This window comes from Condylura cristata, unplaced genomic scaffold, assembly GCF_000260355.1.
Source record: "Condylura cristata isolate star-nosed mole 26May11 unplaced genomic scaffold, ConCri1.0 scaffold00004, whole genome shotgun sequence".
Classification (NCBI taxonomy): domain Eukaryota; kingdom Metazoa; phylum Chordata; class Mammalia; order Eulipotyphla; family Talpidae; genus Condylura; species Condylura cristata.
In genome coordinates, this window is record NW_004567105.1 from 24,081,359 (window position 1) to 24,108,087 (window position 26,729).

Sequence of the window (26,729 nt, forward strand, 5' to 3'; positions counted from 1 at the left end):
GAGGATGTACAATTAACTTGACAAATATTCTCTAAATTATGAAAATGTGCAAACATGGTAGTAGTATTTTTTCTTACAAAGACATTTTAAGTAACTTTAATGTGTATAAAGATGCATATTTAATATTTTCGCTTGAGCTGAGAAATGTTTAGGATGAGTTAAGTGAATAGATAAGTAATAAGAATAATTTTGTAAAATTTCAGTATAATATGATCATCCCGAATAAAATACCAGGAAGTCTGAAATCTCTCCCAAAGGTACAATTCAGCAAATAATTTTCTCCAAGTTAAGCTTTGATGGATTGAAAATAAAACTAATTTGAAAAATAACACGTGATCTATGAAGCTTGACCTTAAATAGTCCTAAAAATCCTTGGTTTTGAATGTAAAAACTTTCTGCCCCATATTTTTATTTGTTTGGACTCATTTTTGTACCCATATTCACTTTTGTACCTAATATAATATATTTCCTTAGTTTACTCCTACATAGTAATATTGCTAAAATCCCACTTCCTTTCACTTTTGATTTCCTTGCTTTTTAAATAGATCTTTAGCCTTTTAAATAGTGATGTAAATTATTCTCCTTCTCTTTTAATTGTCTTCTGGCTGCTTCTCTGTCAATAACACTATTTCAGATAGACAGTTTTTGGACTATTGCAACATTTATTTCATTATACTCAACACTTCAATGTGGCAATATCACATTCAACACACTTCCTCTGCGTGTAACATTTTTCTAGCATTTGAAGATCATTCTTAAATTTGCTCTCCTGAATTTCCTGCCTTCAATGATCTCATACTTGCTTTTGTCTTCTGTTCTCAAGACACAGTCTTTCCCCCAAAATCCACTTTATTATATTTTTCAATTTTAAGTCATTTTTAATATTTCATTATTACTAGATCATCAGTCTTCTTTTTCAGTTCTTAATATTTTGACTCCTTACTGTTAAAACTGTCTGCTTAACTTAAATTTAGACTTCCATCTCCTACATTTTGAATAGAAACCTTAACAATTCTTTAGTATTTTATTTGATATATACACACTTATTATTTGCCACTTACTTTTTATCTTTAGCTGTTTTCTCTTTAAATTTATTATTTTATCAATTTCCAAATATATCCATTTTCTTCTTAAAGTCATCTCTGCCTGCAATTTCTTCTCAAATGTTTAGACTTTAGAAATTTAGCTTATTTGAAATTTTCCTGTACCACTTTCAAGAGTAAAACCAAGATAAACCCTGTATCTTATTAAAGATACCAAAAACTAATTGATTGTTTTTTATGTAATCCTTGCATTTATACAAACTGCTTAAGCGCAGTTTTCACAAGGGTATGATAAATATAAATCAATAATGGTTGAAAACAGATGCCAATATTTGTTTAATAATGAAGTTTGAATTTATTCTTTGGTTGAAAATTCTCTTTGTCTGTGTCTGTGGAAGTCTTTTAGAAAGCCATATGTATTAATTAGAATCTAACATAAGACTAAACATTTAACTAAGGCAATATATACATAATTAACAAATTAAAATTTGGGTTCTCAAACTTAAATTGTATGATTTCTAATTCTTTAATTAAAATACATGTTCCCTCTACAGGGACATAAATCATCTTGATTTTCATAAGGTATTTCATTTATTTTTAGTACCAATAAAAAAGTGTCAGCAATAACATGGCAATTTAAACATAACAAGATTCTTGCCCAATCTCTGAAATGAATTTGCACAATGCTTGGTGTGTTTTCTATACTTAAGATAGAGGTGGGTAGAAGTTTTAAAGACTGGACTTTCCCTAAGATTTTTGAAGAGACATTTTTGACAGGTGAAGTATTCTGCCTTGACTATGTTAAGAAGAACTCATCTGATTATTTTTAATATTATAAGCTGCCTGTTAAAAATCTAGTTTTGTGAGATTACAGGTGACTGATGAGTTTAAGTTATATAATTTCAACATTTTGACCCATGTACTGTATTCATAGTTGCAAAACTATTTTTCTAACATTTGTGGACAACAGTAGTTTTCTAAATAGCCACTGCTTGGAAATTTGAGGAAACTGTTTATTTGTTGTTTCTTCATTATATTCACCATTTAGGAGGTAAACTCTTGCAAAATGTAAATATTGAATTGTCATTTGCATAAGCACACCAGATTTTAAATATTTAATATTTATTTCATAGATTTAGTGGGGACGGTTTGAATCGGCTATTGCATATGTATACGAACCAATTCTTGAATAGGTTCCTATTTTTTTTCCAGTTATTGTGTGAGGTATTTATATTTAGTCCTATATTTGCATAAAGTAACTTTCTACTATATTAGAATAAACTTATAAAATGTAACAGTATGTGCTTGTTAGAGTCCTGACATAGGGCCTGTTGATAATATAATATTTAACTTGTGATTATTATTAAAATGTGGGTATAATTTTACATGTAATCTGTAGAGCATACTAATCAACTCAGCTATCAGCATTGTCACATGTGTTGAACACTTTGCATCTGTAGTAACCTGACAGTCACCTCGGAGACATGTAACTAACCTTAGCACTGAGCAAGCATTAGCTCACAAAAGCACAGTGCTGCCTATTCACTTTAGGGGACTGTTTGTTTCCATAGCAACAAGTCAATGCAGAAACAGTTTTGGAGTGGCCGCTCTCATCCCTCCAGACAATTCACCAGTAAGTTTTATTGTCCTCATGGTGTTATTGACACCTTGATAATTTGAGGACTCTTTATCATTTTCACTAAAAACTTCAAGTAAAGACTATATTTGAGAATGGGCACTAAGGTTCCAGACCTACAGTCATAATACAGATTCACAGACCAGGACTGTTGCTGAGGAAACTCAGTCCTGCTTGAATGGATAATACTCATGATAATTAACCCTGAGGCTTAGCTTATCCTCTGATTTCTATGAAGTTAGGTTTATAATAAATTTTGTTCCAAGTTTATTTCATCTGAGTCATTTTGTTAGCATACTCCTTAACATCCAGAACATTACTTCCATTATGTTTAAGTAATATAATAAAACAAACCAAAATACAAAACTTTCAATAATCTACCAGAGACATATTCTAGTGTTTGGTTTCCCATAATTCCAATTATGACATGACTCTCAGATTTGCTTTAGTTCATTCTGTAACAGTCTTTCATTGCCAGACATCACTAACCTTCCATGTCTTAGGTTGGTAGCTTTTTATTTGAACCTGTCATTGTTTTTCATTTATTATCATCAACTGCATCATGTTCACCAGATATCAGTATAGTTCTTCCCATATAAAGTTTATTAAAGTATTATATTTGCTGTCACACTTTTTTTTTAAGCATTCTGTGCTATATTCTGTTCAGTGTCAGTGTCTTTAGTTCTGATTTTTCAATTTTGTCCCTCTCCTTTTCCTTGACTTGTTAGTCTGATCCAACCTCTTCTACCTCATCTGATGATTATCAATATGTTATGGAAGCTAAACTACAAGAAATGATCTCCATACGTAGGAAGGTAGTCCTACTGGACTTTACTTTCTATTGCTAAATAGAATCCATCTAAGTTTTTCTTTTCATTTCTAAAAATTATGTTACTTTTATTTATTGATAATCGACCATCTGTGCAGTTCAGTGCTTCAGGAGCTTAAGATTGGACAATGGCAGGTTTGTGTTCAAACCATGCAGTCTGCATGTTACATTTGGCTGATTTCATTGCTCATAAAAGACTCCAATGTTTTGCTGATGCTTGGATGTAACAGGCCTTTGTAGCTGACACATTTCAAGCAATGCTGTTCAGCTGCCTGTTTAAATAAAGTTTATTTTTGGAAAACTACATTTGCGGTTGGTAGTAGCTTGCTTTACATTTTATTTCAATTTATTTAGAGGGAAAGTGTTAACCACATCTTACATTTCAGGAGCATTCTTCATATATTTCTAACAGGCTGAAGAGAGACATGGAAATATTGAAGAACGCATGCGACATCTAGAAGGACAACTTGAAGAGAAAAATCAAGAACTTCAGAGAGTATGTATATTAAGAACTGCCGCTTCCAATAATCAGTTTACAAATTGATATGCTAGCTATAAGAAATGAATGTCTTGATTTTGGCTCATATTGAAAACCATATGAATATTCCCTGTATGTAGAAAAAAAATGTTTCTACCACTTTAATCATAACAGACAGAAATAAAACCAATTTTAAAAGCAGACACAACTCTATGTTTAAGATTTTATGTCAAATATTTACATTTTTTCTCAAATGCAAGGCTAGGCAAAGAGAGAAAATGAATGAGGAACACAACAAAAGATTGTCCGATACGGTTGACAGACTCCTGACTGAATCCAATGAACGTTTACAGCTACACTTAAAGGAAAGAATGGCCTCTCTAGAAGAGAAGGTAAAATGACAGTCAAGTAGCATCACCTGAACATTAAGCGATGTACCAATGTCATGTGTCGTATCCCTGCTCCTACCATTGTATTAGTTAAATAATCTATTTGCTTTCCTTAATTAAAAGGAAAAAAGCCTGATGAACTCTTAGAAGTGAATAACATTTTTTTACATTTTTTTCTGTAAAAAAATGTAAATCAATTTTTAAGTAAATAGGAAACACCGTGTGTCATAAAAGTGTAGCCTATTAGCTTAATCATCTGCAACAAATATCTGAAAATGTGCTGCATTTTTATGATGAAAATATTTACTTTATCCTTTACTTTTGCCCTTACTGATAGGCAATGAAGAGTGACAATGCAAAAAACAAATATGTTTCAGTGTATGAGGAAACTTGAACTATTCAAAAGTTTCAAATAATTGATAATGTGCTGTTAGCTTGACAATCAAAATGTGAGTAGTTTTATATCACCAATAGAACCAGTGTCAGCCATCCGCCTCCAAAGAGCGAGGAAGGCAATATTTTCAGCTCTATTGTTTCAAAGTAAAATGCTTCTATACAGTCTGCAATCTCACTTGTAATTGCATATGTCTCACAGAGGGTTGACAGCTGTAAGACCAGCAAGAGTTGCATGAGCTGGTTGCAAATTCCAGAGTAAAAACAAAGGAAGGACATAATAACCAGATAGACAAATCATTTTGGAAATTTAGATTAAAGTCTTTCACTTGACATTTTTCCGTGTACCATACAGTAAGCCAAAATTGGGGAAATTGTTCAAAGAAGTATAATTTGATTAGTTTTTTCATTTGAAATCCTGTGGCATGCTCTCTTCCCATTCAGTTACAAACACACAATCACGATAATCACTACACTCTTAGTTTAATTTTACTCTATAAATAATTATTTGCTTCATACTGCTGTTAAGTATAAAGCTTATTATAACAAAAATAATTTTATGGAAATGTTTTCAAACTAACTACATTACAACTTATTTCCACCTCATAACATATATGATTCTTTTTTATATATCATCAAGCTCATTTATATTTCTCTAAAAGCTTAACATTTTTGCAAGAAAATTCCATAAATTGAACTTTAAAAAAAGAGATCTGAAAAATTCTTCTTTATTCATATAACAAAAATGAGTTCATTTGAATTCTTTATCTGTAACACTAGTGACTAATGTTTAGCTTGTTACTCGCTTTTCCTGATTTGAGTAAGCAATTTATTTCAGATTTAAAAGAAAAAGAAAACAAATTACTTGTATGGGTAATTACTTGTCAATCCAGTTTTTACAAAGTAGCACTTTCCACTTAAATTACTTTTTTTTCCCCAAAATGTTAAGGTGTCTAATTAAAAAAATTAAAACTCGGCTTTCATGTAAACAAGAAATTTAGACGTACCATGGAAGGAATCAAAAAATCTTGAGTTATTAAAAGTCAATGTATATATTAGTTATTTCTGTGTAATTCACTATTATTTTTCTTTTTCCCTGTAGAATGTTTTAATTCAAGAATCAGAAACTTTCAGAAAAAATCTGGAAGAATCTTTACATGATAAGGTATTATTAAAATGTCTATTTTGTCCATTTTTCTATTTCATATTATGTATGTTTTGTTTCATAATAATTTTGATAAAAGTAATTTAGGCTATTGTATTTTTAAAAGGATTTAAAATAGTATACTATATATACAAAAGTGTACAAAAATTGTTGAATTTTTGCAAATCAAATGCACTAAAAGTCAGCATTCTGGAAGCCACATTCTTATTAGCATATAATTACAACTCATATACTAAAGGATGTTCAATATCTTGCCTTCCAAAAAAATTGATAAATTGGCTTGACTTGATTTACATGAATGGAATAAAAATGTATGCACTAAGAACAAAAAGTAGCAACACAACCCACTTTTGTGGGGTATAAAGGAAGAAATAAAATGTCTATCTAAAAAAACACAAAAACAAATCCATAGTTTCTGACAGCAGAAATTTGGCTAAGGGGGAAGAGTAAAGGACACAGTAGCCCCTTGGAAGATGGTGGGTGGTAACTAGTGCTTTGGTGTCGGGTGTGGTATGATATATACATTTGTTGAGGCGTGAGGTTGTACTTCTGGAAATTTTACAAATGTTGTAAACCAGTGCTAACTCAATCAAAATAAATAACACAATTTTTTAAAGTTTTTATCATATTTGAGATATAATTTTAACAGTAACATTAACTACCTATTATGAGTTCAAATTTTGCTATGTTATATATATTCAAACATGATTCTAGTTCCACATAGCTGAAAAATCTGAGGAGAATGAACACCCCTTCCACAAAGTTAGGAGTTACATGTCAGCACATGCCATGTGCTGAGTAAAACAGTAAGAGTTACAGGTAAGAGGAATCAGTACACGTCATTGCTATGAAAACTTCAGGTGGGACTTGACTAAAGTTTTAAAAAAATATGAGATGTTTTTCAAAATATCATCACAGATGTGGGGGAAAGGATGAAGAGTGACATTTAACATCTTAAATGCTAAGGACATAGCACTTTGGCTAGAATCAATTTTTCCTAGACTAGATTACAGTGGAAGAGGCAGACAGGCTAAGATTATGAATGTTAAAAACTGTACTTTCTGATGTCTTTCCTCTTTTGTCCTGAAAAAAGTTTTGGTGGAAATTTTGTCTTATTTCATTTTGTTTTGCATGAGCAAGTGATATAATATGATATTACAAACCTAGACATGATCTAAATGTGTAATGAACATAAGAAAGAATGGAAAGGGGAGAGAAAAAGAAAGGGAGAGAGGAAGGTTGGAGGGAGGAGAGAAGGAAAATCTGGCAACATATGGAAAGTATTAGGAAAAAATGAGAGAATAAAGTTGTGAGGACAATTTATACACATAACCCCACTGAATGTGATAGATTTAGTATACAAGTTTAAAAGTATCTCAGGTTGTACACAGTCTCCTGAAGGATAGAACTATTTAAGTGATATAACATGGCATCTAATTCCTTCTGAGGCAGTTTAGAAAGTCTGCATGGGGGAGGTAAAATTTCATCAAGTCCTTGAGGGCACAAACTCTCTAGACAGAGAGGCAGGGCTGAAGATGGCTCCCATAGAACAAAGAAAACACAAAGATGGTTGATTTGCAGAATTACTGGAAGTTTGCTGCGACTTGACTGATTGCTGTTTAAAAATTAGGTTGTGACCAGGCTGTAAATGTTGGATTTTACCCTGTTATGCAATGTTATGTTATCCAAAACTCTGCTCCTGGCAAGATCCCTGGAACCCACTCCCCCACCAACTACCCAAGCCCTGTAGCTTCACCAGTCTTCCCAGACACCCAGCAGTACCAACCACTGCATGCTTTGCATTCGTGTTCATGAGGTCACTAGGTGTCACCTGATCTCATGGATTTACATAGTCTATAAATTGTGAACTAACAAATTTAGAGCCCCAACTAGGTCATCTCCTCTGATAAAACTCAACTATTCAAGAGCCATTGCAGTGTCTCTATATGTACACACAGATATCGTAAACTGAAGTCAATCCCCCAAATGCTCCTAACACCTCACCCAACCAACACCAGCAGTGATCATCTCAGTAAATCACTTCTTTCTCTTACTCGGGTTAAAAACCTTGAAGTTTACTCTTGATCCCTTTCTTTATCACATACCCCACATCTAGTCCATTAGCAATTGCTATCAATTCTAGCTTCATAATATAACCAAAACCCAGTCATTCTCTGACTTACACATTGTTGTTGTCAAGCCACAATTTTCTTGCCTATGATTTTGGAAGAACACTAATAGTTTTATTTCTCCCTGTTGCACATTCCTGGTCATTGGAGCATTCACAGTTGGCAAATGATTGTGTTTGTCTCTGTTCTGAATTCTCCAGGCATTTCCTATCTCAGAGTAAAAGTCAGTGACATTAAAATGATTTAACAAAACCTTTCAGGACTACCCTTCCTTCCCAACCCTACAACCACTTTTCTGAATGTCTCCCTCCCTATCTTTTACCTTACCATCTCCAGTCTAGTCACTGAGTCACTGATTTCCTTGTCCTTGACCTCACCAAATGTGGTACCACTGAGGGGCATGTAAAATGCATTGTTTTATCTGCAGTAGTTTTTCCTAAGACACTCCCACATGTTCTTTTTTTTTTTTTTTAAGATGTATTTATTTATTCATCCAGAATTGGGGTCCAGGCCAGAGGTGCAGGGGCAGTGAGAGGATTCACCAGAGACAGAGTAGGGAGAAAATCCAGAAGGCAGTATTTAGATGTTAATAATAAGTAAAAGCTATAGGCTTTCAAAGAAAAAATGAGTGCATGTGCGATAATTTAGTTAACTACTATAGTAACAGTCCCATATTCATAATTTACATCGAAACTGAGAATAACAATCTGTGAAAATGATAAGATGTGCAAATAATTGAACAACCAGCCAGTAACTTCAACTTGTATTAGGTTGTTAACTTTCCTTTAGAAAGGTGTTTGTTATCCTAATGTTTTTCGTCCAATAATCTTTATCCTTCACCTATGTGTCCTGTAATGTTCACAGAGTAATTGAAATCCTTTGCATAAATAAGACATTTCTTTACTTTTAAAAGCTAAGATTTCTACTCTGTATTGTGAAGCAATATATATGCACATCACTAGTTATAACTTTATTATCCCATATGTTTGCAAAAATTTAGGATTAGTAAATGCTAGGGAAGATAGATAAATTTGTATTGACTTCAGCTATTCACATTTCTTTACAAAGGCAAAAAGCAGATTTTACTTTCAAGTCTAACAATCTTTATTAAAAATTTAGCCATCAGTTTTTTCTTTTTTAAAAAATTTACTAAGCCTTGATTTATCATGATTGAGTGTTGATCATATTGGCATATGCATATCCTCTAAGTTACACTTTTTTTGATTGTTAGGAAAGATTAGCAGAAGAAATTGAAAAGCTGAGATCTGAACTTGACCAAATGAAAATGAGAACTGGCTCTTTAATTGAACCCACAATATCAAGGTAATATTAATTTAACGTTTATTTGAAGTTCATTAACAAAATCAATATGAATTTCTTTGCAGTTTCTTTATTTTTAATTTATTTTTGCATGGAAGAACTGGGTTGCAAGCCGGAGGTGTGGAGGGTGAGAGGATTTAACAGAGAAAGAATAGGGAGCAGAGCAGGCAGATTGACTGAAATACAGTGCTGAGGGGAGCAGTGGGTGAGACAGAAGAAGTCTGCTGCGCCATGTGGGTCAGCTCCTTGGCCAGGTGATGGAACTCAGGCCGTTGAGGTGATAGTACTGAGACTTAATTCCTAGGCCACCAGGGAGGCTCTGAATTTCCTGAGTATCATATCTTCTCAGATGAAATAAATATCTACCATTGCTCAACATTCATTGTCCTATTTTGACTGTTATTAATTTATAGTGTCAACATAAATAATTCTCTAATTTAAAAATCCTTTCTACAGATATGCAATAAAAATGTAAATTATTACTTTGTGTATTCTGTACTTAGTCATATAGGCAGGGATATATTATAAGTATCTTAAATGAAGAAATGGAATTGTATATAAGATTACTTTTCATTACAGCAAGAGGTATCAGTCTTTTAACCTCCATGTGCAAATGTTTTCAGCACTTAATGTTACTGAAGATATATCATTGATTATAAAAGCATCTACCACATCTATTAAAATAATTGCACATAAATAGGGTATGAAAGCAAATCATGTTAAAAATGTATTTACTTTTACATTTTAAAACAATAGGTTTATTAGAAAGGAAGAGGAAAAGATATACACAGCAAGTGGGCAGAATTTTAAAAATTTTAAATGAGTTTATCCTTATTCATCTTCTTTGATTCAACACCTCATCTTGAAAGCAGCCACAGACAAAAGCTACCTAGATGTTCAATGTGTAATCCATTAATTTTCTAAACAGATTTCTATCAAGTGTTTTTTTTTTCCATGTTATCCTCCTTGGGCATAAAATGTGATTAAATGTTGATCTTCATCATCATGAAAATCTGCTGATGATATTAACACTGAGAAGTGTGCCATGTATGGATTTGGCCTTGATTTTTAGATTTTAGTATATCACTAATCCATTATAAAATTAGTTTGCTGCTTGGATCTCAAGTTCACTGATGAGTAAACAATAACTATCATCTACTTCGGGGTTGTTTGGTCATATTTGGCTAAACTATAACATGCAATACTTCGGTTAATGTCTTCTACTGTGGTGAAATCCCAGAAGTCCCCTGCCCTTTTTTACTTGCCATACTTTGGAAAATTCTTGTTTTGTTTACAGGGAGATCTGAAGCATAATAATAGATCTTCAGGATACCCAAGTTAAAGAGAAAAAGCCAGCTTTAAGTATATACCTACTAATGATGGATCATTTTATAGGATAGCATGTTGTCAATGTTGTCATCATTATTGTAGAAGTAAATTGAATTTGCTGTAAATCTATATGGAAATGATGTGCCTAGAGAAACCTTTACTGTGCTTTGATTACAGTGTATTTTATTATCATGTTTACTGAAAACCAGTGTAATGATATTTTCCAGTTGGAATTTACCAAATGTCTTATCTCTAATAGAGTCAAATGTGCTTATCAAAAGCTTTTCTATTTGTTAAGATAGTGTATACTATTTTATTAAGGAAATAAGATTATTAACATTAGATCAGTTTGATTTTAAGCATTTTGTTGTTTTCCTAAACTGAAAATGGAATCATTGAGAAATAGATAATTCTGATACTCCATGGATTTCTACATTTATCTTTTCAATTAATGAGGAATATTTAAAATAATTACAATGATAAATATCAATTAGTAATCAATACTTTGATAAAAATAGAATTGCTAGATTTTAAACAAACAGATCTTGATTATCAATTTTAACATATTTTATTGCCTTTCAAAAATGATAAGTGATAAAGAGGAAGACTTAATTTCTAAAACAAAAAAAATCCACTTGATCTTCCTGAGTGGACTCAAGGCTGGAATTTCTGACATAAGCCTCTCAAGAGATCTCATAGAATAATGATTAATCTTCTGCCTTGAGTTTTATTTCATTTGAGATTTATTTTTTATTGCCAATTAAACAATGGATAGTTGCTAGCAAATTTAATTTTACAACGTGTATTTCATATTTTCCCTTTTACTCAAGAACTCATCTGGACACCTCAGCTGAGTTACGATATTCAGTTGGATCCCTAGCAGATAGCCAGCCCGACTACAGGACAACTAAAGTAATAAGAAGACCACGGAGAGGTCGCATGGGCGTGCGAAGAGATGAACCGAAGGTTAGACTTTATGTTTCCAATTGTAAATAAAGCAGCAATAAACATGGGGGTGCAGGTATCTTTCTGAATCGGTGTTTTGTGTCTTTTGGGTAGATGCCTAGGAGTGGGATTGCTGGGTTGTAGGGAATCTCCATGTTAAGCAGTTTGAGGAGCCTCCAAACAGTTTTCCATAGTGGTTGTACTAGTTTGCATTCCCACCAGCAGTGCAGGAGAGTTCCTTTTTCGCCACATCCTCACCAACATTTGTTGTTGCTAGTTGTTTGAAGATGTGCCATTCTCACTGGGGTGAGGTGGTATCTCATTGTGGTTTTAATTTGCATCTCCCTTATTACGAGTGATGTTGAACATTTTTTCATATGCTTGTTGGCCATCTGCATTTCCTCTTTGGAGAAGTGTCTTTTTAGCTCATCTGCCCATTTTTTGATGGGGTTGTTTATTTTTGTTGAGTATCATCAGTTCTCTGTTTTATGTTTCAATCTTTGATGGCTCTGAATAATTACATTATTCCATTTGGGGTAGAAATTTACCACTGAGAAAACTCAAAATCCTAATGGTTTTAGTCATTTCAACCATAATATTATATGACATTTTAAAACTGTAACTAATATAAGATCCCGACTATGTGCCAAAAGTCAAACTTATCCACATACCTTTAAGCATTGGCTATTTTTTTTACATCTATTTCTGATAAAGTTTCAGATGAAGTTCAGAAAGGTTAAGTGTTCAATACAGCAAGTGGTGGGATATACACCAAAGGAGTATGTATTTGTGCAGTTCAAATCCATGGTTCTATACATTATTCTACATTGCTACTTGGTTCAAGTTAATTACTTCAAATAAATTACTATTTTAAAAAATTGCTATTTTTTTAAGGAAAATGTATGCAGACTATTGGAAGTAAAGTGTTTATGGAAAACTATGATAAACTATATTCCAGTCTTCTGTTCTAAATAATTTAAAATTTGTAGGTTATACATGTTGAGTAATCTTATATTTGCTAGAGAAGCAATATAATTCCTTTGTGCCCTAAATATAGTTTGTTCAATTCTTCCACTTTTGTGTATTCAAAATACTATATAACCTACTTGCTCTTACTTAAACACAGGTCCTTAACACTTTTAAATTACACCAATAATCTCTCATAATAGGCATTCAATAGCTGTGAATGGATGAGTAAATTAATGAAAAGAATGAATTGTCTATCTTAGTTATTTTCTCTTTTTTACTTGATAAATTAGAACTGCTTGCTAGTAGAATATCTTCTAATACAAGTGTTATTTCAGATTTCAACTTTTTTTAAGATTTATTTATTTATGCATATTAGAACTGGGAGGGGAGTAGAGGCCAGAAGTGCAGGGGATGAGAGGATTCACCAGAGACAGAGTGAGGAGCAGAACAGGCAGATCTACTGAAATAAACTACAGAGGGGAGCAGCGGGAGAGACAGAAGAGGTCTGCTGTGTCATGTGGGCACCTCCCTGACCAGGGATCCAAATGCTACAGTGGCTGCTGATAGCTTGATAGTGCTATGTTTTTAATCCCTGAGCCACCAGAATCCCCAGGTTTTCAGCTCTTAAGCAAATACTCAGGGTATTATCATGTATTTCCCATCAAACTATTTTATATCATCACAGATACAAAAACCAATTTTTTTTTAAAAAAAAAGCAGAAAATCTAGAGCCTCCCTTTTATTCCCAGTGCCATCATGCCTTCAGATCACAGCTTGCAAACCACTGGTCTATCACTTACACAAGACTTTCTTTCATATGAAGGACTTATTATATTAATTAAAACAAACATTTCGCATATCTGGGGCTAAAAATGTCAATGAGCAATGAGACATTTAAGTGACTAGAACAATAGAGATAAAATTAAATCCCTTTTCAATATTTTAAATAATACTGTTAGAATCTCTGTAAAAGAATGGTAGGAAGATTGTTCTATAATTTATTGTGTGATAATCTTTGTAGCCTCAACCTATAATAGAAAATATAGATAAAAATAGCTAGTATAAGAAATGGGAATGCTTGAATACAAGTACATAAATAATGTTATTTTTGGAAACAATAGAAAATGTAACAAACAGAAATATTTAAAATAATTTTTATGTTGACCTGTGGTTGAACTAAAGATCATTCAGGAGCTTCTTATCCCTATGTCTATTAAAATCTTGTTATTTATGCTAACAATTAATAACCTGCATTACCTAAGATGTCAGAGAAATAGTTTATTGAACAGATAAATTAAAATATACTCTTTTGCTGTTGCCAGGTAAGCTATAAAAACATGTGTGTTTTCTTGTTGCATCTCCAAATAGAACTTTGAAAATAAGCAGTCTGATAAGTCCACTAATTGTACTTTTGCCATTCAGGTAAAATCTCTTGGTGATCATGAGTGGAATAGAACTCAGCAAATCGGAATGCTTAGTAGCCACCATTTTGAAAGTGACACAGAGATGTCTGATATTGATGATGATGATAGAGAAACAATTTTTAGCTCAATGGATCTTCTCTCTCCAAGTGGTCATTCTGATGCCCAGACTCTAGCCATGATGCTCCAGGAACAATTGGATGCCATCAACAAAGAAATCAGGTGAGCCCAATTGGTACTAATATTTTTGGGAAAAAAAAACTGATACTTGTAACAGTATATAAGCTTCAGGTGTGCATTATTGAGACACACTATATATATATATATATATATATGAACTGAACTAAGTTCATGACTTCCAACATTTGATGATTATGATTATTTGATGATTATAAGTAAAGCTACTATAAATATCCATGTGCAAATGGGCCTCCCTGGTGGCCTAGTGGTCAAGCCTCAGTACTCCCACCCCTTTGTCCTCAGTTCGATCCCTGGCCAGGGAGCTAACCCACATGGAGCAGTAGCCCTCCTCTGTCTGGCCTGCTGCTCCCCTCCATGGTGTATTTCAGTAAACCCATCTGGTCTCCCCCCCTGCACTTCTGGCCTATACCCCAGATCTTCTACTAAATAAATGCTTTTAAAAATCCATGTGCCACTGCTGTGTGCACATAAGTTTTCAGTTCCTTTGGATAAATATCAAGGACAGTGACTAATGCAAAAGTATGTTTAGTTTTGTAAGAAACTGACAAAATCACTTCCAAAGTAAATATGTAAAAAGAAAATTTTCGGTAATTTTAGACTTGAAATTAAAGATTTGTATATCATTGGAGATCACAATTAACCACTTATAGTTAAGAGAAAAAAATATCAGGAGAGATGCAATTTAAATAGTTTCTTTACACAACCCAGTGAAAATGTTTAGTCATTGTGTCTTTATAGTAAAACCGACTTACAAATATTCTTGAACTTTTCCCTTACTTAAAGAAAATGAGTAATAGTTAGTATCTTGGTGTTTTTAAAGGATTCTTAGCACTTTTTAATTTACTTGTTGATCCCTACATTATTGCATTTCTTGGTGCTTACTTAAGGGAGCTTGGCAGGTAGATAGTAATATTAAAAAAGACTTCAGGCTTTATTTGGCCAAATGATAGTTATGAATGTCCATTTATTGAGAATTCTGTCAATTATACTTTTTCACAGGGTGTGAGGTAAGAATTCATGATTCATTCTGTTGGAATCTGAATTTCTGAAAATCTGTTTTTTTTTTTTTGAAACTGGGTTTGGGTTTGAATGTAAGATTAAGATGAGGGGCAAAAATTAACTAGCAGCAACTTATTGTCATATATATATACCTATTGATTTTCAATAATGCACACCTGAAACAATATAATGTTGCTTCAGTTAAAAAAGCAGAAAAGAAGATATAGGTGAATCTTAAAAGAAGATGTAGACAATCTTACATGGCAACAATTAAAAAACAATTACTAAAAAGGCAGTTTTAGCTAGTACCAATATAGAAAAAATCAAACTGAAAGTGGGGAGAAAATATATATTATATGAAAAGAACCTCAACCCTGAAATTTATTGAAAATTACATTGACTAGACAAAATAAAAAGATTAAAATAATTATATTTGATATAAAATGTTGATAAAGCAGTTTTTAATGTCTTGTGTGAATTCCAATTACCAAATCTAGAGGCATATAGTAGATCAAAAATAAACTCTTTATTTCAGGTTAATTCAGGAAGAAAAAGAATCTACAGAGCTACGTGCTGAAGAAATTGAGAATAGAGTGGCTAGTGTGAGTCTGGAAGGTTTGAACTTGGCGAGGGTTCACCCAGGTACCTCCATCACTGCCTCAGTGACAGCTTCCTCGCTGGCCAGTTCATCGCCCCCTAGTGGACACTCAACGCCAAAGCTCACCCCGAGGAGTCCTGCCAGGGAAATGGACCGGATGGGAGTAATGACATTGGTATGATATCGTGTGGGGAGAAGTTGGTGCCCGTTAGGATTAATGATGCAGTTGCTGGAACTTACTGGGTGTCTCTTCCTAGCCTTAGGACATTCTGTGTATGGAGCCGATGTCGTGCTTTTATACATTTTAGTGAGTAGTCAGTCAAATAAATACAAGGTAAATGACTACTGTTACACAATAATTAGATAATTATATAATTATATAATTTCTTAAACTATTTAGGGTATTTCCTAACGGCTAAAAAATGTATTTAAATTCTTGATAGATGTCAGAAAAATAAATAAAATCTAGGATATCTTCATCTTAGTAAAACGTGGTCACCAAATTCATTGTTGTTGTAATAAAGATGGATGTATTTTCTTATATGTAGAAAATATCAGAGGAAAATAATTTTGTTTAATATAATTTATGTTTTCTAGTCAGAGGCAGATTGGAAACTTTGACAGAAGTTTAGATATTGAAAAGATATTATATTAGTTCTGTATGTTTATATGTTTTGAAAGCATTACTTGTCCTTATAATAGAACATACTTACTACATTTACTTTTACTTATCATAGGTCCATAAGAATGATATAGATCTATGCAAGCAATATTGAATATCAAATGAAGTAAAATTTTCAATAACAACTAAAGTATGAAGTATAATGGGATAGTATAAAAATTGTTTATCTACAGAAGAAAAATTAACAGAACTGAAAATGGTCTTTTGGAATCTCAAAAGATTTTTACTACTTTAAAGTTCTTTTAAAAAGCATTGAAAAGAAAACAGGAGCCCCAGAAACATTGTTCAAGTTCAGAGCTCTTGGCATTTGGGCTTGTTGGAATGCCAAGAAGCTTGAGAACCTACAGGAAATGCAGAACTTTCCAAAGGAAATCTTAGGCTCCACACAGACGGGATGAGGCCTTCATGCATAGTCTTCTTTGTTTGTATCTATATTCTCTAGGGACCGTATATTCCTATATTTATTTCTGTCTAGCTCACTCCATATGTGCATTATGAATGCCCAAGGATGCAGCATGTCATATTTTATGCATATACGCATGGCCCCATCACAAAGACATGTCCCCTCCATGCCATTTAGGAAATTCCCTATCTAAAGCAACTTCTGAGCAGAATGCCTTAGTAATAATTAATAAGTAGAAAAGAACACAATGAAAGAATGATAGCCAAGTTACACATACTCTTTTAACATTGTAATGTAGTCAAATGACCATCACTAACTAGTTCTATTATTTTTTTTTATTACTGCCAATCACAGCCAAGTGATTTAAGGAAACATCGTAGAAAGGTATTGTAAATATCTTTTATATGGTTACTAGTTATATATCATTTTTTCAATAAAAGAATTAATATATGATTCCCCCTAGTTAAAGTATTTTATTTACGTAAAAATATTAAAAGTTACTAAGTGTTATTTAATATGGCCTTAAGGGCAAATGCTGGAAATAAAATTTTTGTGATTTACATAGCAATGATTAGACTTATTGACTCTTACATTTTTTTTGTAGTAGGTTAGTGTTATTTAAACTGGAGTATCTTTACTTTTTTCAGTGTGAAAATCATACTCTTAAATAATGTAAATATATGCATAAAAGAATTGTTGCCTTAAGATTTTTGTTTGGCTTTATATTAGAATTACTCAAATAGTCTTACTTTAGTAGTTCCCTATTTCCATCAATTTCAGTTGAAATTTAGAAAGAACTGATCTGATCTGGGTTGTTTTTTGTTTGTTTTGTTTTGTTTTGTATTTTTGCTACTTCTAGATTGCAGTGGTGGAAGAAGATGGTAGGGAGGATAAAGCAACAATTAAATGTGAAACTTCTCCTCCCCCCACGCCTAGAGCCATCAGGATGACTCACACACTCCCTTCTTCCTACCACAATGAAGCCCGAAGGTATGACTGTCTTTGTACTCTGCACATTATCTCCTTCCCAAAATCTTTCTTTCAGTATTATCAAATAGAATCCTTAAAAATTTGTATGAAAAGTTTTATTCCAACTAGAATTCTCCACTGGAGTAGCCCCAACCACTCTGCTTAGCATCACTTTTGATGAAAAACAAATTTCCATGCTGAGATTAATTTTAAAATTAATTAAATATATTTGTGTATTTGTGGTCTTGTTGCTAGCCAGTATTTAGAAGAGCTTTTTTAATGTTTAGTGTGTATTTCCTGTTAAAATGGAGTCAGCTTTGGTGAGGGATATATTAGAAATAGTGATAAAGAAAGGGATTCTGGGCTAAGACTAAAGTGGTTGAAAGTATCTGAAAGTGACAAAGGTCTGAAACATTTATTTAGGCAGTTAGGATTTACTCCACCCATGCACATGGTTGTTTTCAGCTATGGCAGCTTTTCAGACAAAGTTCTAGAACAACTACCAAAATATTCATGAAAAGATAAGTTTACATGGGGAAATTTTTTATTTTCATAGCTACTCTCCATCCTATCATTTTCATCTCTCTTAAAACCTTGCAAGCAGATTTCTATAACAGTAACATAAAGCTAAGCATGCGGTTTATCAATATATCTTAAATGTATATAATTTACTGTCATCAGTAGCAGCATCTCTGGATAATTGATTCATATAACTTATCATGATGATTTAATGAATAATACTTTAAGTAAGAGTCTACCTTCTAAATGGTATGTGCTCATACCACATATTTTTTAAAACAGCTTTCTTTGCTGATAGGCATTTCTTTATTTCTGTTAAGTTTCTTTTTGATTTCAAAGATGTGAAAAGAAACTAGTTCCCTCTACTTCAAATATTTACTTCCCTCACTCTCCAAAATAGAATGGATTATGTTGTAATATGTAAAAAGCTATTGTTTTGTAATTTGGAGACTATGAACCCAGTTTAATTAGAATGAATATATAAAATTAAATAATTCACCATGACATGGTTCAATTAACAGCTGCAAAAAAAAGAGTAATTCACTAACTTATTGAACCGCTCACATTAACAGTGTCAAACATTGGCCGAGGATGGAGCATGGACTAATTACCTCAAAATCATTTCAGCCTATTATATAATTAGAAGAATACAGAGCACTTGCAGAGAAAGTATACAGTGATCACTAGGGTATTTGATTTGTTGCTTCTAAATGCTACCCAAATGGTTTAAATTAAATCAATTAGACCCCTATAATGAAAGAAATATGGCTAGAGGAAATTCCCCTAAAACTGTTGGGGTGCAGGGGTGCTGAAAGGACCCAAGATTCTTGACTTCTATGTAAGAATTCATGTGGCCATGAGTAGGTGAAAGTAAATACTCGAGAGTGAGTGTGGACAAATTCAGAGAATTGTTCCTTTGGCTTCAAGCAGCTGATGCAAATACTTGCATAGCTTGAGGGGTCAGGAACTCACAAATAGGATCCTGTATGGATGCTGACAATTTTTATTTAATAAAGAGGGAGGGATTACAGATGAGAGAATGGGGTTTGTCCAGTTTTGTTTAAGAATAGAGGCAAGAATTTACAGATTTGTATAAAATCTGGCTACTTTGTTCATCACAAGCATCTATCTCCTAACCTGCTGATAGGAGAAGTTACACAACCAGGCATGTCTGCTGTGAAATAAACTAATAAGGTTTGAGTCACTTGGTTCTGAAATGTGCGTAGCTGTTTTCAGAAATACTGGATGGAAGTAGGGCACTGTCATTGTGCTAAATTCTTGTTCTACCCCAAAACCATGAACTAGTGATGTTGCTCACATTTCATTATTAGCTATATGTTTCTGTTAGGTTAAAAAAAAAAGAACTCCAGAAAAGGTCACATGATAAATAATAAAGATTGTTTAACATGCAGTTAATATGACTGAAGCTTGCACAAAAATTAGGTAAAAATAATCACCTGATCACAAACAAAGAGACATTTCTATAGCCGGACATAAGGCTGAGAAAACCACACTTCAATATTTCATAGAGGAAACAAGAGACTTAAGAGAGAAAATGACATTAAACTCTACTGTTCTTCCTTTTGTATCTTTATAATGGAAACAAGTCTTGTGTACCTCTTAGAGGCTGCATCAAAACAGTTCACCCTCTTTCATGTTTTGCAGTAGCTTAGCTTCTTCCCTTGAACCAGACAGCCTGGGGCTTGGCAGTGCCAACAGCAGCCAAGACTCTCTTCACAAAGCCCCCAAGAAGAAAGGGATAAAGTCTTCAATAGGACGTCTGTTTGGTAAAAAAGAGAAAGCTCGACTCGGGCAGCTCCGTAAGTATGTATGTTGGCTTTTCACTGCCCCTCATTGAGTGACTTCTGAGTAGTCATCCATGGCCATTTCATGTCTCATTTTCTCACTTCTTTTTCCTGCCTGACAAACTTTTTTTTTTTTTTTAAATCAGTACTGCAAATACACTTTAGCTAAATAAATGTTTGGTGAAAGAAGGTAAGAGTCCTGTGAAATACTCAGTCCTTTTGATGTGTCTATTAATAACAATAGTTAAAATGTATTTGATGCAAACTCTGTGACAGAGAGAAGGACCTTATAAGGCAAGTATTATCACAGCTGTGCTTATTTATCATTGAATAGACAATGTCTTGGTAATTTTGCTGGTGGATAGAATAAGGGGCACCCTGGAACCCCCAAACCTGCCTGCTCTAAATGACTTTTGCCATGCTGCACATACTCTTACTGCATAACACTTTCAACAGAAAAGAACTTTTCATAGAATTAATGTGAACTAGAGAAGAAAGAATATAGTTTAAGAACTTTGCCCTGAAATCCCAAACTTACTCATCTGCATGAGGGTAAATGCCCAGCCAAACAGAGCTGACCCTAAGCAGGGCTGCTGAGGCCTGAAAGTTTGCCACAAGTCTATAAAACCTCTGGCAGGGAACTATCGGAAAGGGGTAGAAGGGGCCAAGGAAGTCTAGGATGAAGGAGCAAAAACTAAAGTAGAAATCAAGCTACAGACTGCCATTGCCAGTCTCCCCATCTGTCTCTCTCCCATGGCAATCTAAGTGTCTTCTGCATGTCCCCCAAGTCCCTGGTACAGGTCTAGGGCTGAGAAGCAAGCACAGCTTCTTCTTCACATGTCTTGCTGCCCCAAGAGTCTCGAAAGTCATCTTCTTTCATTTCCCAAGTGCTTTTCCTAGTCTTCTTCAGCTTCCTCTTGATGGTCCACTCCACCTTTCCTCAGGTGGGGAGGGAACCTGGAACCTCCCCTTTCTATGGGGCTTGCACTGTTACAATTTGAAGAACTCAGATACTCAGCCCAGTGCCAGTGATTCAAAAACGGTTAAAACCATTGCATATAACACCATTTAGTCCATCGATGTATGTGAAATCTTAGCTACGTGAGTGTATAGAATTTGTGTTGAAAAAATTGAGGTCTACACAAAAATGCAAAGAATACTCTAAGTCAGAATAAAGCATGTAAGTGGGAGCTAGAGGAAGGAACAGAGAAATAGGGTTGTGTTCAAATCAGTTTATTTTATGAGACTGTAAAGTTGACTGTACCTAGTGTTGAGGCAGGAATGAACAAACATATCTTTAAAGATTGTGTGAGTAAATTGGTAAAAGGCCATTTCAGAGGACAATGTGGTGTTATGTATCAATATTTATCACACTTTGCTGCAACTGTGCATCTTTTTTATTGATAAGTGCAGAAGTATAAGTGCTTAATAACACTTATTACTGAATTGTAAAAACTAATTTGGAACATCTTGAATGCAAATTGAATACTCCCATTACAGAAAATAAGTTCAGTAGATTGTCATGCAGTCACTAAAAAAAAATGAATTTTTATATTCACAGAAAGATGGTTCCTGCAATTTATTATTTGAAATTGCAGTATGTTTGTAAGTACATACTCTTCATAAAGTAAATATAAAAATGCACACAAAAAGGCAGCTGGCTCATTGTCAGTGATTAACTGAATAAAAATATTGATAAGTACAATTGAAATGACCAGAGATAAATATATAAACATACATATATAGATTGAGAAACATATAGATGAATGAATGCACTAATGGATATATAAATTAGTATTTTGTCGAAGTAGAAATAATATGAAATGTATTTCCTGAATTGATGACATTTTTATCATCTACATATATTTTTATTTAAAATTTCTCTTAATGTCTTTGTTAGTCTTTATTTCATCTTTGTTTTTTCCTCTTTTCCTTCTATTTAATTTAGAATTATTTATTTAGAATTGTTTCTCAAATAAAAAGATGATCACTCATATATAATCCTTACTTTCCTGCACTGGTACCAAAAGAATTTTTGAGAATAATGTTCATGTTTGCAGATTCACAACAGTAGTATTATTTCAAAATGCATTTCCCAACTTCCACAGTTTGAAACCCACTCAAATCTTTCAGAAGCCTTGGGAAACTGACATGCACTCGCTGTATGATATAGTGTTGTTCAGCAGCAGAATTAAATTTTCCTTGGATTTATATCTCTTAAAAGAAGAAACCTTAGGTTATAAAATATTTTATTGCATAGGGAAAGAAGATTTTTTGATATTAAAAAAGACTTAAATTGTGTTTCATTTTGTTTGACAATTAGAGTCTCACCAAATTATTTGTGTCATTTCCAGTATATTATGGTATAATTCATAATTGTGTAGAGTTATTTTGAAACATTTATTTTGCTAGCATCATAATCATTTTACATACTCCTATTTCAACATGCAATTTCATCATTAGGTCTATAATTTACTTTTCCCATTTAAAATGTGTTTGTTTTCAATTGTATTTTCTTTTTTAAAAAAAGTAAAGTTATTTGTTTCTAATTCAGGTAACATTTGGCCACCCCATCAGGTATTTCGTCAAAGTGCTCTTTTACCCTCTTTTGTTCTTACAACTTCCAAACCCCTTCTCCCTCTTGGTCCTTCAGTTCTGCAGTCAACTATCAAGGGTTAATTATGCATCTTATCTTTATTTGCTACTAATTTATATTCCACACATTAGTGACACCATCTGATATTTATCTTTCTCCTTTACACTTATTTCAGTTAACATTATCCCTTCCAGCATCTATTTTTATTTTATATTCAGCTCGGATAGGAATTATCATTAGAAATTTGATTAACAATAATCTATCAAAAATAAAAGTATCCCACATACACAATTAGAAAAATATAGAGCATTCTTAAAATGTAACCTTTCTTATACATTTTCAGGGGCTGTGTGTCTCAAGTTCAAAACTGGTGAAAAGGAAATCAGTACAATTGTATTTTCATAAAGCCCTTCCATTCAGAAACTAGCACCAATTAAAAGTAGAAATCTGTAACAAATGATAGATATCAGCAAGTGACATAGACTTATAAAAACAATGTTAGGAAGAATATTACCCACAACAAGCTAGTAACTGGAAAAACTGCCCAGGAAAAGTAAAATCATTATTATGTTTTTATTCAGTAATTTTACAATGCAAGGAAGGTGAATAAAATTGTGGACATCAATAAGACAAGTAAAACCACTCAGCAGCTCTTTTTTGCTTCTATCTGCTGAAGTGTGAGAAAGATTTCACCCAAGAAGAGATATTAATAAAAAGGTTGTTGTGGCCAAGAGAGCTGAGATTTTTGAGGAATAAAAATGTAAATAATCCAAGGTCATTTATTCCTGTTTTGAGGGGACAAGCACACATTGAAGCCAATGTTGAGTGATTAAAAATGGACTTGAAAAAAATGACTAAAGCCTAGCTGTTGTCAGCGAGGAGCTTTCAATTTTGTAAAATAGAGAGTACATAAGCATATACCAAGTTTTATTAAAAGTTTATTTCTCAGGAAAGTTATAACTTTGGCATCTTGTCTTGTCAGGGCTACTAAGAACAAGGAGTCCCAACCCCAAGGTCCAGGACCCTGCATTAGTAATTAGAATCCTAAATGGCTTGAGTTTTAATTTTATGTGAAGGTCTTGAGATAAAGCAAATTAAACTATATTAAAAATAGCCATATCAGACAAAGCTCATTTGTTTCATTGACAAAGTTACTTAGTAACTAAGCAGGAAAAGTGGTGAGTGAGTCTGACTCTTGACATCCCAGTGGTCAAGATGTCAAAATGGGGCCCAGTGATTAAAAAAATTAAGCGGGATTTGTAACTGAATGATTAACCTTCCCATAATAGTGCTGATGAGTAGAGTGATGCCACTTTAGATCAAGGTGTCTGGTGGCATGATTAGGATTCTCTCTGTCCTTGGTCGCCATAGCCCCCAATCACCAGGCCATGGGCATTTCAATAGCACAGGCTTTCATTTGTGGATTACTAATATGGCTTGGAATCCCAAATGAAGAGATTAGTGTTATTCCTAAAGGTTATATCAAAAAGGTTAAAAAAAAAAAGGTTCAGCCCGTGGGGATTACAATTGAGATGAAAAAAAAATGTGAAAAATGATGTAAAAATAAACTTTTTAATAAAAAAAAAAAAAGGTTCAGAATTTCCTACTCTACAAGTATAGATATCAAGGATTTATTTGCATTTTTTTCTTAATTTATATTTTTTATTATGGTAACACTGGTTTATAATACTGTGTGTGATTCAGAAGTATAGAGATATAGGATAAAACCTCTTCAGATAGAGCATATTTTGTAAGAACAATTTAGAATGTTCATGTAATTCTAAAGCCAATATATTAGTTAATAAATTTATGCCTCATTGATAGATATACAGTAATGGAATAGGAAAAAAAAAAAAGGCTTTTTATTCCACCCTGCTGTAGGAATTAATAGTTCGCCAAGAAACAGTATCCACTTCTGAAGGCAGAAGCATATCAGGACCTTGAGAAAGATTAGAGGTGTGAAAGGAATAGGTGTAGAGAGTTTAAATCATTTAAGAGTAGATATGTAAATGGGTGTGTTCATTCTCCTTGTTGACCTCTCTAATGACTGATTACAGAATATTTTTAGGGGTGTTATGTGGAAGAACTGTTGTTCTTTTCATTGTTGGGTGAGGATACAAAACTAGAAGAAAAGTGTTCAAGTTGTAGAGAGATTACTCTATCTTTATGTAAGAAAGAATACTTCTTGAGTATCAAAATTATATACAAAAGAGTTCTAATGTGAAGTTTTGAGTTCAGTGTTACTGGAAATTGACAAGGAAAAATTAGAAGGGACTGTTATAGAGGGGATCTGAGCCTCATAAAGGTGGCTGGACTGGATGATATTTAAGATCTATTTTAATCTTAGTAATCCCAAATCTCTTCCATAGAAGTCTTATATGCAGAAATACTGCTTTCTCCAAAACATTCACCATGAATCATTTACTATAACAATGTATGTGTAAAACTATGATGTAAAAATTGTTATCTCATTAACAAGAATACATTTTAAAATGTATGTGTAGTTTCTAAATGATGGATTTACAGAGTATGAAGCTCTTTAAAGGTCATGCCATGAACATGGTATACTTTACCACAGCTAAGATGATTTTACAATCTCACAGCAAAGTAACTGCTTGATAGAATTGGTTAACAGTTCCCACTGCTCACTTCTGGCCTAGTGAGTCAAGTAATATATTCTTGAGATCATTTCTATCAAAAAATACTTTATTGACTTTCTAGTTCCATGGGCTATGTCTAGGAGTGATATGAAATTTAAAACTTGATAATTTATTTTGCACATTTGTGTAGAAAAGCCTGACAATTTCAAAGTATTTGTTACTTTTTGAGACTATAACACAAGAATGCATGAGGAAGTAAAGTAAGCATTTCAAGACCACAGTAAAATGAAACATAGTATATATTACACATTTCTTGTAACAGACACTGACATATCAGTCAGGAGTTCACATTATTAATTTTCCCCTCCCTGGATGTGTCTGATTCCAGTAGGAACATCAAAGGGCAGTCTTCCTACACAATTGAAAAGGTGGCAACATAGTGAAAATGATTAAACTCGGTCTTTAGCGACAGCCAGAAAGTGAAATTCTGAATCATGAGAACTGTCTTTACATGAAGGAATTTTATTTGCGAAGGTCTTCAGGGGAGTTGGTGGGATAGGCACCCTGAAACCACCAGTTTCCCCGCATGGGAGCTGTGCTCGGAATTTATAAGGGAAGTAGGAATGTGAGGGAAGAGCAGGGCATTCCGTTTCCATATCTAAATAGGTGACAGGCAGTTAAGGTATTTGCCTTCCCCACAGGGTTTTTTTCTCAGCAATTAGTAGGTTTGTTTCTGATGGTGCTATCAATTCAGAGAGATAGGCAATGTTATTAGGAATGTAACACAAACCTCTAAGAGTCCTGGAATGCAAGTGAAGATAGTTAACATTTAATCACAAAGAGGGTGCAAATCAATGAATCAACAGTCCTAGAAAGAGAATGAAGTTTAGGGCATTAGCAACCTGAAGAAGGAATACAGTTCAGTGGTTAGTTTAATTCCACTGTTCCTAATTTTTAGTCTTGAGGTGTCTATTGCAAGCATTTTCGTTGAAAATGGAAAGGATCTGGAAAAGCTATACTAGAATTCAAGTAGAACTTATGTCTGAGAAAAGGGTACTGAAACCACATGAAAAAATAAATTCCAAGGGGAATGTGATGGAAAAGAAGTTGGATTTTGTCTGTGATTTACCAGAAAAATGTTCTAGCTGTGGGCTGGAATGTGAAACCAAATGATCAAAGAAAGGGAAAAACCAAAACTGAAGGTCATTTTACCTGGCCAAGAAAAGATCTAGGAATGCAGAGGTGGGAGGCAGCAACTTAAAGCCAAGCTAAAATTTCAAATAGGAAAGCTGCTGGGTGACATGGTCTTCT

General features: G+C 33.4%; 1 protein-coding gene across 13 annotated transcripts in view; it reads left to right on the forward strand.

The window, feature by feature from the left end:
• PPFIA2 (protein tyrosine phosphatase, receptor type, f polypeptide (PTPRF), interacting protein (liprin), alpha 2) overlaps positions 1–26,729 on the forward strand; it is a 339,529-nt gene that overhangs the window by 258,791 nt on the left and 54,009 nt on the right. For all 13 annotated transcript variants that reach the window (XM_004675845.1, XM_012720376.1, XM_004675847.1 and 10 more), the window contains 10 exons: positions 3,921–4,004; positions 4,247–4,378; positions 5,871–5,933; positions 9,294–9,385; positions 11,542–11,677; positions 14,048–14,268; positions 15,782–16,019; positions 17,284–17,313; positions 17,789–17,919; positions 20,083–20,237. In XM_004675845.1, coding sequence (XP_004675902.1) covers positions 3,921–4,004; positions 4,247–4,378; positions 5,871–5,933; positions 9,294–9,385; positions 11,542–11,677; positions 14,048–14,268; positions 15,782–16,019; positions 17,284–17,313; positions 17,789–17,919; positions 20,083–20,237 — 1,282 coding nt within the window. The remainder of the gene's footprint in view (positions 1–3,920; positions 4,005–4,246; positions 4,379–5,870; positions 5,934–9,293; positions 9,386–11,541; positions 11,678–14,047; positions 14,269–15,781; positions 16,020–17,283; positions 17,314–17,788; positions 17,920–20,082; positions 20,238–26,729) is intronic.